This window comes from Carassius gibelio, chromosome A12 (genome assembly GCF_023724105.1).
Source record: "Carassius gibelio isolate Cgi1373 ecotype wild population from Czech Republic chromosome A12, carGib1.2-hapl.c, whole genome shotgun sequence".
In the NCBI taxonomy this organism is placed as follows: domain Eukaryota; kingdom Metazoa; phylum Chordata; class Actinopteri; order Cypriniformes; family Cyprinidae; genus Carassius; species Carassius gibelio.
Window position 1 is genome coordinate 17,785,604 of NC_068382.1, and position 17,340 is coordinate 17,802,943.

The 17,340-nt window shown below is 37.9% G+C and overlaps 1 protein-coding gene across 1 annotated transcript in view; it reads right to left on the bottom strand.

Annotated features, from left to right (window-relative positions):
- Nucleotides 1–5,400: 5,400 nt before the first annotated feature.
- Nucleotides 5,401–17,340, bottom strand: part of LOC128025355 (attractin-like protein 1) — an 86,104-nt gene continuing 74,164 nt past the window's right edge. Inside the window, exons 28-29 of the mRNA XM_052611627.1 lie at nt 10,788–10,902; nt 5,401–7,494 (exon numbers count right to left, since the gene is read on the bottom strand). Coding sequence (XP_052467587.1) covers nt 7,370–7,494; nt 10,788–10,902 — 240 coding nt within the window. The 3' untranslated portion in view covers nt 5,401–7,369. The remainder of the gene's footprint in view (nt 7,495–10,787; nt 10,903–17,340) is intronic.

Consider the following 17,340-nt stretch of genomic DNA (forward strand, 5'->3'; position numbering starts at 1 on the left):
CTGAATCAGGAGAGAAATATGCACCGACCAAGCAGTTCTTACAAGTGAAAGCAGTTCTGAATAAATACATTGGTGGATGTGAGAGGACAGCAGGAGATTGACTTTTTTCACTGGAGGAAGCGTTATTATGAATGATGATAAAATATGTTTCTTACAAACAATACAGTAGGAATTAATTGACAGACTGGAGTCATATGAATTGCGATTTAAATGAAATTGATGTATTTTGAAAAAACAAATATTGACAATCAACAGTTGTAGTAATTTGAATTAATCTAGATTAATAAATACTGTAAAACATGTTCATTGGCAGTTTATGATACTTAATGCATTAACTAACAGAAGAGGTGTTTGAATCACCAGTTACCTGGCTGTCCTCATACGTGCAATAGCTTCAACTGTTACCTCAGTTTGACTCCTAGCAGGCAGGATTAAGTGATAACGGGGACATGATTGTCAGTCGGATCACATCAGTCCACTCTCCCCAGGACAATAACACACAAGGACGCAACCCAGCTCACCTAGAAACTCACTCGACATGCTGTACTAGGACGAGGTGTTTCTTGACAACAGCCACTGCTTCAGACATGATGATTGAACCTGTTTTCCAAAAGACTGGTAGAGGATTTATTAGCGGTGCCACATTGGAAAAAAAGTGAGTTTATGAGAAATTTGCATTGTAGGAAACAAGGAAAGCTGAGAGGTGAGTTTTAATAATTACTCAGGCGAAGCATCAGTGTGGAGTCTGTTTGAAAGAAGGAGATCACAATGCACCATTGTAATTGCGGAGCATGACAGATTTGCATCAAGCACAATATGAGCTGTGAAGCAGGAATGAAAAATGATACCGTATCAAATAAATGAACATGATTTTATGAGCTGGGTGTCTGGTCTGTTTGACTGATTAAAAAATACTTTAGAATACCTCCTTTGTACAAAACAAGCACACCCACACGCAAAACCTCAGCGAAAGACTAAAATAATTGTGAGAGGCACAGAAGATGCAGAACAATGTAATCAGTGTGTACTGTCTGCTCTCAGACAGGAACTCGCATCTAATACCTCACCCTTGACTTTGCCGCCTGCTGATATTGCTCTTTTTTTTTTTTAAGAGAACATAATTTTACAATTATTTTACTATTCCGCAAAAGTGACAACTGCTAAACTTACGACTGTACTTTTTTTTATCTCATTTGTGGTAAATGTCAGGGTTTCAGGTGCTGTTTGTTATTGATTTCCTTCAAAGCTACAGAAGGGCACAGGTAATACAGTGGGTTAGTGATTTGATTCATTGATAACACCGAGAAGATGTGAGAACTCCTAAAGTCTTTCACATTACAAGAAACTACTTGAAGAACTAGAATGCAAGTTTTACACAAAACAACACAAAGATCTGTTATATTCAGTAACAATCCAACTTAACCACATGCTAAATGTGCTGCACCATATTTAATAGGGATGCATAATAAATTACCACGTTGGTTAGCATATTATTTTATTATTTAAATTTTAAAAGTTTATTTGTGTTTATGTATTCTACCAGATGCTCAATCTTTAAATATTAAGCATTTAATAACACTGTGAAATGTAATACTTAGCAAAAAAGGAATGTCATTTTCATGCTAATTTCAGTATTTTGTGTTTCACTTATTAAGACAAAATAAAGTTGATTTATTTAAACAGAAAAACATTTAACATGGGTGCATACCTATTTTTCAAATTGTTATTCACATTCTTTACAACAGCTACTGCATCTTGGTTAAAATTATTATTTTATAATATATTTTGACTGCTTAACATCAGACAAAGGAACTAGCAAAGACAGATGGATACATGGGTCAGTCAAGAACTCCAAGTGTGGCCATACCTAACTTGTTTTTAAATGGATTATATGTCGTTTCCTAAGACATATGTGCTTGTGACTTGTGATCTCTGAACTCTGACCTCTAAAATGAGGATTATAGTCTTAAGACCATTTGTCAAATATTTTATATGTGAGGGTGGAAAGGTGAAAGGGTCGACCTACGCCCAGCATGCACTCAACATGCTGTACATGACGATTATTCATGGGTCATTTTTCATAGCTTGAAAGCAAAGTGAGGATGGAAGTTGGCAAAGGGACACTGAGATGAGACAGGGACGTGACTCATAGAAGAGTTTGGGGAGCTGAAGATAGGAGGCTCTTTGTTATTACCAACAGCAATTAGGCGTAATGTCTGGCTTCTGCATGGTCTTCAGTGCCATATGCCCAGCTTTCTTTAAAGGGGTCTTGAATTCAGAAAGACAAGGACCAGGTCTGTCTAATTTCTGCTTGCAATCAAGCAGGAAAAAAAAATCAGCTGACATCAGAAGGGAAATAATGCCACGAGTGAGATAATTCACAGGGAGCATTCATGTCTTCTGCAGGGTCAGCAGGATTTGTGACATGCAGTTTCATAAAGGGTTTCTGTTGGCTGATTATTTCAAAAGTTCAAAATAATAAGCCCTTGAAAGTATAGCCACAAGAAAACATAGTGGAACAAAAGAGAAAATTATCATCTGCATGTCTTAGACCTTGACCATGGGCAAAATTTACTTCTGAGGGAACTATGTGAAACCCAAACTCTCAAGAAAATCACAGAGAAAAGTGTTATTTCATAGGAGACTGCACAGCTCTAAACCTAGAACAGATACTAGGTTTTAACACTGTGCTTTATATGTTTAAATGAGCACATTGGTGCAGCGATGGTGTATTTTTATAGGCCAACACGGAAGTGAGTATGAACTGATAAAATAAGTCACATAATGTATAAGTCTATATGGGGCAAAACAATTATTCAATTCTATAAAGTTGTCTAAATCTTTATTTTGGTAAGGAGACTGCTGTTCTAGGTGTATGATGAGTTTACCAATGTAAAATCCTGTGGGATTGATCTGTTTATCTCTTACAGAAAAAAAAGAAAGGAAAAAAGTGTGCAAGATTATGATTATAAACACGACGAGGCTGCAAAAACAGTAGCGTATAGACGAGTTTACCTGTTTGGCATTATGATTATTAATCTAATCCCTTTTATCCACTTGTTATCAACCACCATTTACAAGACAAGTAAAATATATATATATTTTTTAATCAGAAAGGTGTATTACTTGTAAATCATAAAATAGAGCGTGAAAATATCTTAAACATGTTATCCAATTTATTTCAGGCATTAATATAAAAAAAAACAAAAACAAAAATATTAAAAAAACCTTCATACAGTATAGGCGATCAAACCTGTAGTGCTAAATTGCAATGGCCTACAAAAATTAATCACCCATGCAGCACTCTATAATCTGCAGATTATAAAAGCTACAGATAATGTGCTCACTATTATTATTATTACTTTATTATTTACTTCATTTTTACAGAATGTTATTTACAATATTCGAGATTATTTTGTGTAACAAGTTAAGGCATGCCACAGACTGAACCCGTATTTTATTTGGAACATTCCATTTTAGCACTATGCTTATATATATATTCACATATAAATGAAATAAATGAAAACTTTCCACATAAAATAAAGTGTCCCAGAGAAGCCGTTTTTTGTCAAACCCATCCTCCTCCTCGCAGGTCTCTGTGTTACAGGCATCACTCATTCTCTCTCACCTCCTGTATTACCAACAGGCCACACTCTCATTAATATCTCTTAATGTTACTGCCAGCCACCTTGATTTACACTGGGCATTTCCTGTCAACTAAAAGCAATAAAGGTACGAGGCATCTCTCACGGCACTCGTCCACTGACACACCCAGAGATACACAGCCGCACCGGATACACACTCCATGAATCCCCAACCCACTGACTTATACGACTGATCATGAAAGATTCATCTATACGGAAATGGCACATCTCAATAGCTCATCAAAATATGGGATCAGGTGAAAAATAGACAAAGGGAGGAGTCCGGAGGAAAACGGATGCTTGGGTAATTTTATATTTCTTTTAACAGTCCCCATGCTGTCATCACTTCAGCATTGATTGCATCTGATCACAAATTCAAATGTTAGCCTGAGTTCAAGCAGCGCTGACCAGAGACTAATGAGTAGGCTTGGTATTGAATGGTTTCCAGAAGACAGCGAGGAACGCTTTGACATGGAAAATGCAAAAACAAGACCGGCTTATCCATCACTGCCTTTGATACATGGTGTGATGCTACGGCTGTCTCCCATCAGCAGGCTGGAAAAACACACATGCACGCGCAGATCTGCAGAGTTATCCATACATCTCCTCTGAGTGTCTTTATGGGCATTAGTCAGCCGTGACAGCTCATTCCGTCTATGTCAACCTGTGCCTAGCCGAGTGACTAGCCGGGTCTGGTGACTGTCACAGTGAGGCGGATGGAAGAAAGGTGTATATGAAACACCCTTCAGGGATCTAGAATATGCATTGGACATCATGCATCAACCCTAATTTGGGATAGAAATGTAATATTATCAGACTATTATAGCTTTAAAAATGGATTGGATGAACCATGTTTTAGACTGTAGCAATATAAAAGCAATATAAGTCACAAGGGGTTGTGGTTCATCTTTACAGGCTGATTTTTGGATTGATTTGATGACAAAAATTGGATCCTAATACTTCATAGTGGCAAAACCCCTATGATAAAACATTTTCAAGGCAACATTTCTAATTTTCTACATTTTCTAATTTCAAGTTGTTTTTTTTGTTTTTTTCATCTTATATATTTTTTTATTTTATTCCGAATACCAAAAACTGTTTTAATAGTATTAGTTAATTTCAACAATGGTGCTATATTGTGAATATATCAACATATCAGTTAATAAAAATGTATATTATTATGCAAACAGGTGGCGCCCTACCACTCCTTAGAATAATGGAACGCTGAATTGCAACAAAAAGAATACATTATGGGAGCCATGCAGTGATATGACTATAAGGTGTTTTGCATCATAATAGCTACTATCTTGAGGATGTTATCAGATCTGTAATGTGGCAGAGTCCAGACAGAATCCAAGATCAGAACTATTTCAATACACACACTGTGTGACAGGTTATTAATACAATTTTGTATTAATTCGCCAAGCTTCTCTCTCTATGATTGTTATGTTGCTTGGCAAAGGCAAAAAAAAACTAGTTAGGTTAATGAACTGCTTGATGGATGAATTGTATCAATTGAACATTGGAATTTTTTTCATATTGCTGTTATTACCATTTTATGAAAGCAAAGGCACTCAAAGCTGTGGGTTTTAGCCAATCAATTTCACATTGCTGACTAACACCCCTTGACTGTGGTAAAATAACAGGCCACTAAAACTGTATTACAGAACACAGATAACAGGCACAGATCAGATCAGCCCTTTAAAGCCTTGAGACGAGCTCTGTGTATTCACATGTGCTGGAATGATCCAAGGACTTCTGAATATTCAAGTGTTTTATTTTTCCATTCATCTGTAAAATACAATGAAGATTAATGATATGCACTGAGGGATGAATGAATCGGTCTTTTTTTCCCCTCTCAGGTACAGTGAGATGATTCCTGTGTAATCAGTCTGTAGAGTTCCTGTGGGAATCTCTTACTCACTTCAAAATACAAAATAGCTCCAAAACTCAATTCCTAACACATCGTGACCTGAAAAGTAAGTTCTAAATGCCCAGAATAATCTAGATAAGCAGCTTCTGTTTACATCTAGCCCTAAAAATAGACACCAACATGAACTGAGTTAGTTACATGAGTAACCTAAGAATCAAATCAGAGGTATTACACAGGAATCAATCAGATACAAAAACAGTCAAACATTGTAAAAGACATGATTATTTCTTATCGACGTCATGTACAGAGGGTGGACCTAAAATACCTATTGACCTTTTAATATCCTTTACTACCAGCAAAAAAATACAAACAAAAACATTGAAGTGGCTACATGACGAGAAAAAGAGCAATTCACATTAGATTCATATGTTCAAGTCCATCTAAAGCAAACGAGTGATGATAAGGATGCTGTACACTTTTTGCTGTTGCCACAGAGGAAAACATAGTCACCTGGACATCCTGTTTTACCCACGAAGGCTCAGGCTCAGGCTCGGTCCTAAAGATGCATTAATCAGGTAGAGCAAGGCTGAGGACTTCAGAAGATTCAGATCCAGTTGTATGGGGAGTCCTGGTAAATCTGCTCTCAGAAAGCTCTCACTGCTTTAAGACTTCAATCCTTGAATGTAGAAACCATCTAAATACACCCTCACCTGCTGGTCTCCTCGAAATCGCCCTCTGTTGACGTTCACAATATGTGAAACTTAAGAATACAAAAGTTCCTTATAAAGAAATGAAGCATTACTGCAAAGTTATGAGTCATTGTTCATTTAAATCTGTACCGCTGCAAAATGACAATAAAAATAAGTTCCCTAGCATTTCCTTAATACTATACACCCGTTGTGATGCATCTGCTGAAGTAAATTCTCCAGGTTTGTCAGTTCAACGAGACACGATTTCATCCTCTAGTATGACTTATCTCTGTGATTTACGACCGACACTCGGTTTCACCCGCACCAGCTGTCTCCTCTACATTATGGTCCAGCTAACATGTGCAATATTTCAAGACATGAAGAAGTTCTTCGTGTGACACGTAACCCACAAAACTTTCAAATTTTCAAGCATAGTGTGAGTGGTCCATGCAAAGCCTTCACAAGAAGAGCGCGAGAATGAAATATGTGAAACCTATCTAGCTAAAAACAGATGTGATCCTCTCCTAACACAAGTTTACCAAGCATGAGGCTATCAGCAGCAGAACGTCATTAGCTTACACAACAGATAGCTTCCACGCCATGGTAAACATGTAGTCCATCTCTTAAATAACATGTCAAAATAGTTAAAAATTTAGAAAAACAGAAGTCTAGTTGGCGAGCATAGAAATAGGTGAGCAACCCGTACACAAAACCGGCAACCATCCGAGACTACCAGAACGCTACTTCTGGCTTAGAAAGACACTCTGGTCCATAATGTACAAACTATGCTAGAGGCACATCTGTGCTTGGTGTACAGCTGATGGGAGACCATTAGAGAGACCCTCAATGTTCAGAAGGCCTTGAGAAGACCGATATCACCGTAGGGAAAGGGCACAACTGAATCAAAAAGCAGCCTGTCGATTTGTTCAGATGAAGTTGAACTTGTAATGTTTGAGCTTGAGCAGATGGCGAAACCAAGGTCGTTTGAAATGGACGAGATCTATTTTCAATTGACGTGGAGAGATAAAGTGTATGTGCAGTGGAAATACAGGGCACTCTGTCACCCCCCTCACATGGGGCTGCTCTAGGCCTCCGTCTGCCTGAAGCAGCACAAGAGAGGAGGTCTCTGTGGTAAAGGACAGCCCGCCGAGGCCTCAGACGATTCAAACACAGGTGCCCTGGTGAGCGGGAGGCAGAGCTTTGCGGTTCTTCAAGCCTTGGCTTTTCTCTTTGAAGTCCATGGGCTTCTGCTGGGACGTGTCGATAAGAGCGCTGGCGATGGCTATACCTGCAGATGACACAGAACAAAGCAAGCTCAGGGTCAGAGAGTCGCAGAGAGCGTTCAAAAGCAAAAACGGTTCATTTGCATGTCAAAGCAAAGTTATTTAAAAAAGGGACAATGGTAACTTAAAGCCATCTCTTTCAAAAGAACAACCATCAGTTCTTTCATTTTTAAAGACCAATTTTTGACACTTCATGCATAAAGAAGAGCCTTGGAAAATTTGGAAACTACTCCTTGTTCAATGTCAAGGTCACTGGTTTCAAGAAGCATCACTTTTTTAAATTCTGTGGCCACCCTCTCTCATTCTAGGATGGGGATGGGGGTTTGAATTGAGCTAAATTCCCAGCACCCTATGTTTCGCGCCAGGATTCTGTCACGGACTGTTGTGGTCAAAACCATGGCCGCAACCCCAAAGCCATTTTTCAGAGCAGCATCTCACAAATCATCCTGCAAACACAAACTGCCACTTCGGTGCTAGTCTGGCACTGCTCCCTCCCTGCTATTGAAGCAATACAATTATCAGAGGGGAACAATTCATTACTTCAGACAGGCCAGGGCAAAAGGAATTGAATTCAGCACACCAGTGTGAAGCCGGAGCTTCAAGCGTTCAGGCAAAGAGGATTTACATCCAAGAACAACCTGAGCCTCAGACAGTTACACACTGCCCTACATCGATTTATTACCCATCACACCTGGGCCTCAGGGAGGAATGTGAAAACTACACGTCTGTCAACAGAACAGTTCAGAGGAAGTGTGCAGTGTAAGCCTGTTATTGGTGTGCTTTTAGAGCTGGTTTTGCATGAACTTTAACTGATCACAATTCAGGTCAAAAAGGCTCGAACATGTGTCAGTAAAGATAGGTCAGTAAAATAAAAAATGCTGCTAGTTTAAAAAAAAAAAAAAAACGAACTCGGGTCAGATTGTGAGGATTTTAGAATACAAAAGTTTGCTAACTTGCTGAGCTGCGAAAATGGCTTCAGAAATTGAATTTGAACATGAATTTTAGATGTCAAAAACCCAAACATTAAGAAATACTACAAGCACATATATCCACATTTTTTCTTTATATTGCTTCAACAAAATTATTTAGTGTTATATAAAGCCAGTCGTGGATGTTTTCCTACTGAAATCCCAATGAGAAGGGAAAGAGGTCACTTATTTGATCACACATGCATGTAATGAGCAAACATCCAGTTGATTTTGTTAGCAATGTGCAAAACGAGAAAGACCTTCAGCACCATGGAAAACTTATAGGATCTGTGAATATAATCAATATGGTTAGAAGTGATCTGTTGTCTGAGTTCATTATCATGTCCCAGCGCTAGGTCGAGTGAGAGGCTGTTTCAGTTATATATATACTGTATAAAGGGGTTACCATGTTTCATTATCAGGATCAGGTGATACACCGCTTTATCCTAGCAGACAAATACCTACACATCCATCCTGCTGTGAAACTTCCAAAAAGATTACCCAAAACAAAGCTCTTTGACGACAAAGTGCATTTTTACACCTCAGTCTCTCTCTCCTTTTATTTCTCTCTCTATATCTGATGTTACTCTCTCCAAAAGTGCTCATGACGAACTTCAAGCCACTCTAAAGTTGTTAGTGCCAAGAAATTACAACAAAGCTCAGTCTCGACAGATCCAACTTTCTTTAGATATCACCAAAACACTCTTTTTGTGCATATCAGTTGTTGTTATGTGCTGTTATATGCTGCATCTATTTTGTGCTTGTCAAACAAAAGAGAAGCTATTAGAGAAGCTTTACTGAAACAAAAGTTATTGTTTTTTCTTCTCCAGATCAGTCAAGTTCCTGGGGAGGAAGTCAAGCTTAAAGGGACAAGGTCCCATAAAGCAGCATGTTGACTGACACCCCTGCTGAGATGAAGAGGGGGTAAAAGGTTTTTATTCTTAGTCCAATCTTATCCCTCTGTAGTTCTCAAAGCCAGACAGAGTTCTATGAGACAGACCTCCAGCTGTCATGGCTTTTAAAGCACCTCTGTCTAAATATATGCGTGTGTGAGATGTCAGTACAAGCTCTCTGAAAAAGAGTTGTCAGGTGAAGGTGAATGAAAAAGATGAGGGAAAAATACAGAAACTGGACACCATCATTGAATCGATTGTTTTGTTTGTTTGTTTGTACATTGGTAGAGGTGTGTTTGTTTGTTACAAGACAATCCTTTGTCTAAGAGTCAAGGACACTGAGAGGTGCAATATCTTCTCAGATTTTCTTGGTCCAAAAAGGTTTAACAGACTGGATCTTTTTTATTCAGGCTATAGACAGGAGACATTCAGACTCATAGTGGTGTAAGTGGATATGACCTGGACACTGGAGAACTTCTCTGACTTCTTGCATGAGATTAATTCCCACGAAGGGAAAGAACCAGACTGCAACATAATAAGTGAGCAGCGGGCATGTTAATTTGGCGTAAAACATTAACCGAGAAGCTGCCTGTACCATGTCAGAGTTTTACATTTCAGTCAAGGTTTATGCTAGAGATAAACTTACCAAGCACACCTGGAGGATAAACCACCAAAAAACATATAAAAAAAATTGGGATGCACAATACATCAGTACAATATCAGTCTCCTGTGGAAATCTGAGATTTTTGTTTACTATATTGGTATGGTTCGATATTTGATATTTTCTCAATTTGTAAACTTAGATTACCTTTTGTTGTAATGCTCACTAAAAGGAAAATCTTCAACACTAATAATTTTATAATTATTTATATTATAAATGAATAAAATTATACAATTTATTGCTGTAATGCTAGTAAAACTAGAAATTGTAAAATTTAATTTAATTATAATTTAATCATTTTTATTACCGCTGTTAATCTTGAACAAATCTCCAAATTAATATTAATAATTAGCATTAGAGTTTTGTTTTGTTTTTTTAGCCAAAATAATTTAAGGTTAAGAAATGTGATATTAGCCACAGCACCAAAATAATTACTGTCTTATTGGTGTTGGCCTGATTTATAATAATGGTACATCCTTAAGAAGAATTTTTAGAACAATGAGCCATTTACTTTATTTCAACGGATTAAAAATTGTTATAATAAAGTATTTTGAGTGTGCACAATGCTCCTAGCTTAATTTTCTGTGTATATCTAATAATCTGTGAGCAAAATAAGGAGGTGCACCATGATATAATAATGCATCAGATGCTTATAGATTTACATTTATGCATTTGGCAGATACTGTTATTCAAAAAGACAATGCCCTACTGTTTTAGAAAGGCTCCATGTAAAACAAGGTACATATAAAGTGGGGACACCTTTCAAAATTACTGACCTGACTGGCCGGGTGGAGGAACACCAGATGCCACTCTTGGGAGTCTCATTAGCACTGTGAGCACTGCAGCTTTACCCCCTGAACAGGGTTCCACGGCAACTGGCTTGGGCGGTCCCTGTGTGGAGATCATAGGAGAGGAAATGTGTCATCTATAACAAGCCTCCTCCTGAACACATCACCATCAGTCACAAATGTCACATTACTCAGTGTGAGCCGAGATTGTAGGATGTCTCTCGTACGTCGACAGAAAAGGAAAATCCACATCCTGATAATCTCAGTAACAAATCATCTCCCTGAAACTCAAAACTCAATGCAAGCCACTTTCAAAGTTCACATCATGCACACACAGGCGGAGAAAATCTGTGACATTTCAGGTGGTCGACTACCAACTCGGGTCGTGTTGTAGCACCAGCTCTTCAGTGGGAGCTGCCGTGGATAGAAGTATGCATCAGTGGGTCTCTGATGCAACACAGTGGAATGAGGAGGAAGGAAGCCATAGGCAATTGTGATCGTAAAATGTCATCTTTTATCTCACATTACAGATTATTCAGTGCTGGTCCACTCACATACATATGCTTTTCTAAAAGGATTTGTCAATGGTTTTATGTGTTTTAATGACAAAGGGAGTCATAAATGTCCTTGCCAATGAATAAAGCACACGTGTGATGTTGTGTGTGTGGGACATTGTCTTTAAGATTCCCTAAGCTCATTAATACACTCTCATCTCTGGCCTTCCACACACACTCTGACTCAGCTGTAGAGTGGCTTTATTCACTATTTACAGAGAGTGCCTCTTCAAGAGCTCTTTCAAGAACGTGATGCTGGAACATAGACTTTGGCAGCCAATGGCTCTCCACAAAATGAAGCTTTAATATGAAAAAAAGTGAACAGACACCAACTATTATTTTCTGGTCCTAATCGAGTCTATGAATTTAGCACCAGCCGTCAAAACAACAAAGTTACCCTAGGGTACATTGCTCTAAAGCAGGAATATGTCATACAAATCTGGCCCTTTCCCACCTCTATATAATTATGGCAATTATTGAAGCAAGCAAAATACATTTAAATGAGCTCTCTGTGGCTTTGTATTGATATGCAAATCATTCAAATGTTTTGTGTGTGTGGGGGTGTGTGGGTGTGTCCTATTGCATCGTATCACACAACCAAACAGACCGTCAAAATCTGCCTATATCCATTTTTCATTTTCAATTAACAATACAGGCACAAGTTAGGAGATGGATATAAAAACATTTAAATGGCTTTATCAATGCCTAGAAGCACAGTAAAGTCTTTTATTAAGAAGTGGAAGGTATTTGGTACAACACAGACCCTCCCTGGGTCAAATACAGCTCACCCTCCAAATAACAGCATTCCTACAGTAAAGTATGGAGGTGGTAATGTCCTGTTATGGGGATGTTTCTCTGCAGCAGGGACTGCAGCACTTGTCAGGATAGAATGAAAAACGGAAGGGGCAAAATACCATCAAACTGTCGAGGAATATCTGATGCCCTACAGTATGCCAGAAAGTTGTCAATGGGAAGGTTTACCTTTCAACATGACAATGACCCAAACCACACAGCAAGAAAGTGGGGAACAAATGCACAAAAGCATAACCTTTTTGGCAAGGCAATTTTTTTTTATTGCCTAATAAAATCATAGAGAATGTATTGTTCTTAAACGAAAAAATGCCCAAGCCTATCGCTTTCTCTCATTTTGTGAGAGAACACATGGAACATGAAGGCACAGGCGTGGAGGGGCTTGTGAAAGGTCAAATTAAGCTTGCACTGACAGTGATGTCCGTCAAGCCCAGTAGAAAGAGGCTGTTATCAGAGCAATATCTGTCTCTTTGAGAGGAAAAGAGGCCACTTGTGCTGCACTTAAAAAGTTCAAAGCCATTGTTTCTGAGTGACAGGGGTGGCAGGGGGCGTCTAGCTTCCCTTCTAGCTCCTTGATTCCACCGTGTGAAGAATATCATTGTTTTTTCTCGATTTTCTCTCTCTCGTTCACACTGCATGTTATTTCTTCATCAAAATCAGTCTGTAGTCTGTAGAGATATATCCTTCCCTTACTAAAGGCCTATGATCTTAAGGACAAGGTTAGGTTTACACCATGGAAAAAAAATTAACCATAAAGATGGATGTCGATACAATCATTTGCTCTGCTAGCCAGACTTTAGGGGTCTAGTCTCTAATCCACCACAGAGCAGCATATTTATAATACGTGATAGACAGAACAAACCACAATGTTTTGACAGTGGCCTCAAGACCCTTCACACCAACCATTATACACAGATGAATCCTCTTGCTTTTGAATGATAGAGAAAACCTCATTATTTCTGGCAAAACACACCAATTACAGTAAGTGATTACTGCTAAATATAACACTTAATTACTTCTCTCCAATTTCAACCCTGCACTTGCACACCCATTTCTGGCCAGTGCTATTGTCTGAGCTTGGTAGTTAAAGATCCATTTCAATTTCACACCCAAACATGCAAGAAAGAAAAAAAAAAAAAAACATGTTGTTCATTGCTTTGTAACATTTGAATGTTTGTTCTGTTAGTGTACTGTAAATGTAGGGTACATCTTTTAAAATGTTTTCTATAGCATGTAGCTTGTCTTTTATACCTAATTTTTTTTTATTAAATATTGCTTGATTAATTATTATTCTTTTTTTATAAAATATAGTTTAGTGTATAAAATAAATCAATTCACACCACAAGGCTCAAAACTACTCCTTTACACAACAAAAGCAATCCATCAAAGATGAATCCTATTTATAGAATGCCTATAAAACATCCATCACATAATACCGGACACAAAAAGACCCTAAAAGGTTCTCATTAGTCTGCTTTGAGTTTGTATAATTTATATTATGTATTCAATGTATAAACCGTATAAAACCACCTTACAAGATCTTCATTCCACCCAACAACTCCAAACAATCAGACAAATCTATTTTCATGCACTTATGGTTTCGGATTCAGTGATATTTGTCTCATTCACATTAGCTTTGCACCATACAGATTAGAGTAATCCAATTGTAGGCCATTTAAAAAGCATTGATATGACACAGCTAATGAATAACAACCCTGTTTAGAGTCCTACTCGCAAGCTCAGCTAAGGTTAGTTAGAAAAACAAGATTACAGCGGATTACATTACAGCACACATGCTGCAATAATGCACTGGAGAAGGTCATTTGAAAGGTTTTCTTAAATTCATAACTCTAATATTGGGCCATTTTGAGAAGAGCTTTTACTTTTATGAGTGATTGGACTTTACCTTTTAGGCACTATACTATAGACTATGTGCAAGTCCATGGTATTATAAATATTGCATTTACAAAAGCTAAAAAAAATGGGGTCAATAAGATTTTATTTAACAGTCAAGGACACAATAAATTGATCAAAAAAGTGACAGTAAAGGCATTTATAATATATAATATTGACTCAAATGTTGATTATTAAAGTAGTCCATTTATAAAAACCAATCCTAAAAGTAAAGTATCATGGTTTTCACAAAAATATTAAGCATCACAACTTCAACAAAGATCATCCACATCAACAGCCCTGCTCATGAATAAGCCAAAAAAGTAAACTCTTAAAACTTCATTTTACAAAAACACTCACCCTATGACTATGAAAATGAGGGTCAAATCCAGAAAACTGAATACTTATGACAGACTTGCACATTTTGTCTTGGGAAAAAAACATGAAAGGCTATAAAAAGATATAAAACAGATGTCTCGTACAGCCCTGATGGTTTACAACTAATTGAGGGCCAACTCCATCCCCCTCTCCTGCATTGACTAACCTGATGAAACAACTCCGCGCCATTGAGCCACATTCAAAATAGTCAGGGAGACAAACAGGCTGATGAGAGACACTTTATGGGCCATGTCTTCATGTCTCGCTTTGTCTTTATATATTTAATTTACTGGTTTTCCATCTTGTATCTCTCAATGTGGCCAACTGGTGAATTTCTAGTATTCTTATGACTGCATTCTATCTCATTTCATTATTTTGGTCTCTTTGTTCCATCCAACTTTAATTTCCTCTCTTCTCTTTACACGTTTAAAAATATGTATCACAATATCTGCTGCCGAAGATGCTGCCGATAAGCTACTGCTGCTGTGAGTATTAAGCAGCAGAGAATGAAAATGGAAATGCAAACAAGGTCATAAAGCAACAGGACAGTCCTCTTCATCTATGTGTTTCTCCAGCTTTTAATGGCTGGCAGAGCATCTCATTTGCATGGCTAACAGCAGTATTCACAGTGACAGGGAGCATACAGCACCGGTCTGTATATAAGAGCTAACTATTGAGCACTCTTAAACACAAGAACGGCTATGTACACAGTATAATTTAAACAGCCCTCTCTTTGTTGCCTGGTGACAGCCTCCATCCATCATACTCGAAAACTGTTAACGGGCCCATATGTTGTGCGCTGGTCATGATGGCAGAGCAGCATCTGTGTCATCTGCACCATTTTAAAATAGCCAGCCTCACATTGGCCTTATAACGCACTTCTGCTGACCTCGATGCACAACAATTTTTTTTCTCCAGTCCAGTAAGCCCAACACAAACCAGACCAGTCTTGCCTAATGCAAAGCCAGAGTGGCCTAACCATGACCTGTGGCAGATGCAAACTGACCATGTAGAGTTAGAGAAGAAGCATTTTCGTCATGTATATTGCAAAAATCGTGCGGGACAGTGAGCAGGCAGGTTCAATATTGTCTATGCTTTGTCTAAAAAAATGTCGGTATGGCTCTTTCGGTTCTGCACGCATGTATACCAAATGAATGCAATGTTATTTTATCCACTTATATACAACTTCTGTGTGTGTCTAAAGTATTTAGAAACTCTGTAATGAATAAAGTGTATAAGGAAAATTTTTTAATGAGACACAGGATATGTAGGATAATACTGTTTATATGTATTATGCTTTGATGCTTTAAATGCATTTAAAAATTAACAGAGATGATACGGTTGTTGTTGGAAAACAGCGCAATCCAATTTATATTAAGCACTTCAAACAAATTCATAAGCATATAGTTTAAAGGGCCTTGCCCTCCTGTCAGATGCATGAGCTGTTTAATGCATTAGAGACACATTTTCCACAGTGCATTACTTAAATTCTTACAGTTGTGTCTTTATATGTAGATGTTAGAAAGTCATGCATTTCAATTTTGCAAAAAAGGCTCACCCTGACATCCTGAGTCTCCGTTAAACTTCACAGACTGCTGAGTGCATATACTTTTTGCTAAACATTTTCCCCATTTACAACAGCACAATAATCTACAGTGCAAATAGCAGCTGGATTCAGCATGCATAACAGACTTTTATTTGAAGATAGAGGCATGGTACAAACCGATCTGTCAATTCTGTGTACTGTTACACCACTAGGTATGTCCCAATCCCATTCCCTTCCTGTCTATCCATCATCTCTTCACTTTTGCTATAAATGATCTTGCACAATATTTAATTCTATCAATATTCAAAATTCTATCAATTCTCTCAAAATTTTAATTCTTTTAATATTCACTCACCCCTATGTCAATACAAATCTGTATGACTTACTTTCTTCTGCAGAAAACAAAATGAAGAATATTTTAATAGAAAGTCCAAACCGGCACTGGCTTTCATTATTATATACGTATTATATGCATTATTATATAATGAATTATTGGGTAAAGTATAATGTTAAGGCTTCCTAAATATTTGAGGCTTAGTGGTTAGCAGGTGTTTAGACATGCAGTCAAATCCATATTACAACAGGCCTATAAACTTCACAGCTACTGTACAGAAATGACTCAAACAAGTCTTGGTTAAACCTTATATTAACATCTGTCTTGGGTGAGCAAATCTGCGATAACTACAGACAGAAGTTGAGCTACAGGCACATATTACTGTGCTGAACCGTCTGGATTGTCCTCTCTTTTTTATTAGCAGGTTATTCTAAACAATTCAACAACACCAGATGCTGTCTCATTAACCTTTATTGAACTGAATTGCTCTCATTTCCCTCCTTTCACCTTCAGCTGCTGCCAGATCCCAGCAAAGTGGGGCCAACATCTGGATCTGCATCAACAGACTCCAAGAAGTGTCAATGTTGATCACCAAGCACATGATGAATGCTGGGGAAGAACAACTTGAGGGGACGCATACGCTACAAGATTAAAACTTACTCTATGCTTAAGGATTTCATACCAAGATGTAATAAACAGAAACATTTGCTCAGTAGAGAAACATGTAGAAGAAAAGCTCTGGAATCGACAGTGGACAATATTCTGGAAAATTTTGATCCACTACTAAGCATTTGCTTTTGGGTTTGATTGTGTTTCATTAAAATGGTCCCTGGCTAATTTTTAATACAAACTTAAAATGTTATTGCAATGAAAGCTTTGAGGGAATGAGCTCCAGAAAGGTGGCGGGGTCATAACGGGTCTCTTGAGGTGAGCCTGTGCGTTTGTGGCAACTGCTTGGGAGATTTGCACTGGTCGAAATTAAACCTCTGAGGCTGAAAAGTGAACAGCAGGGAATCCATTCTTAAA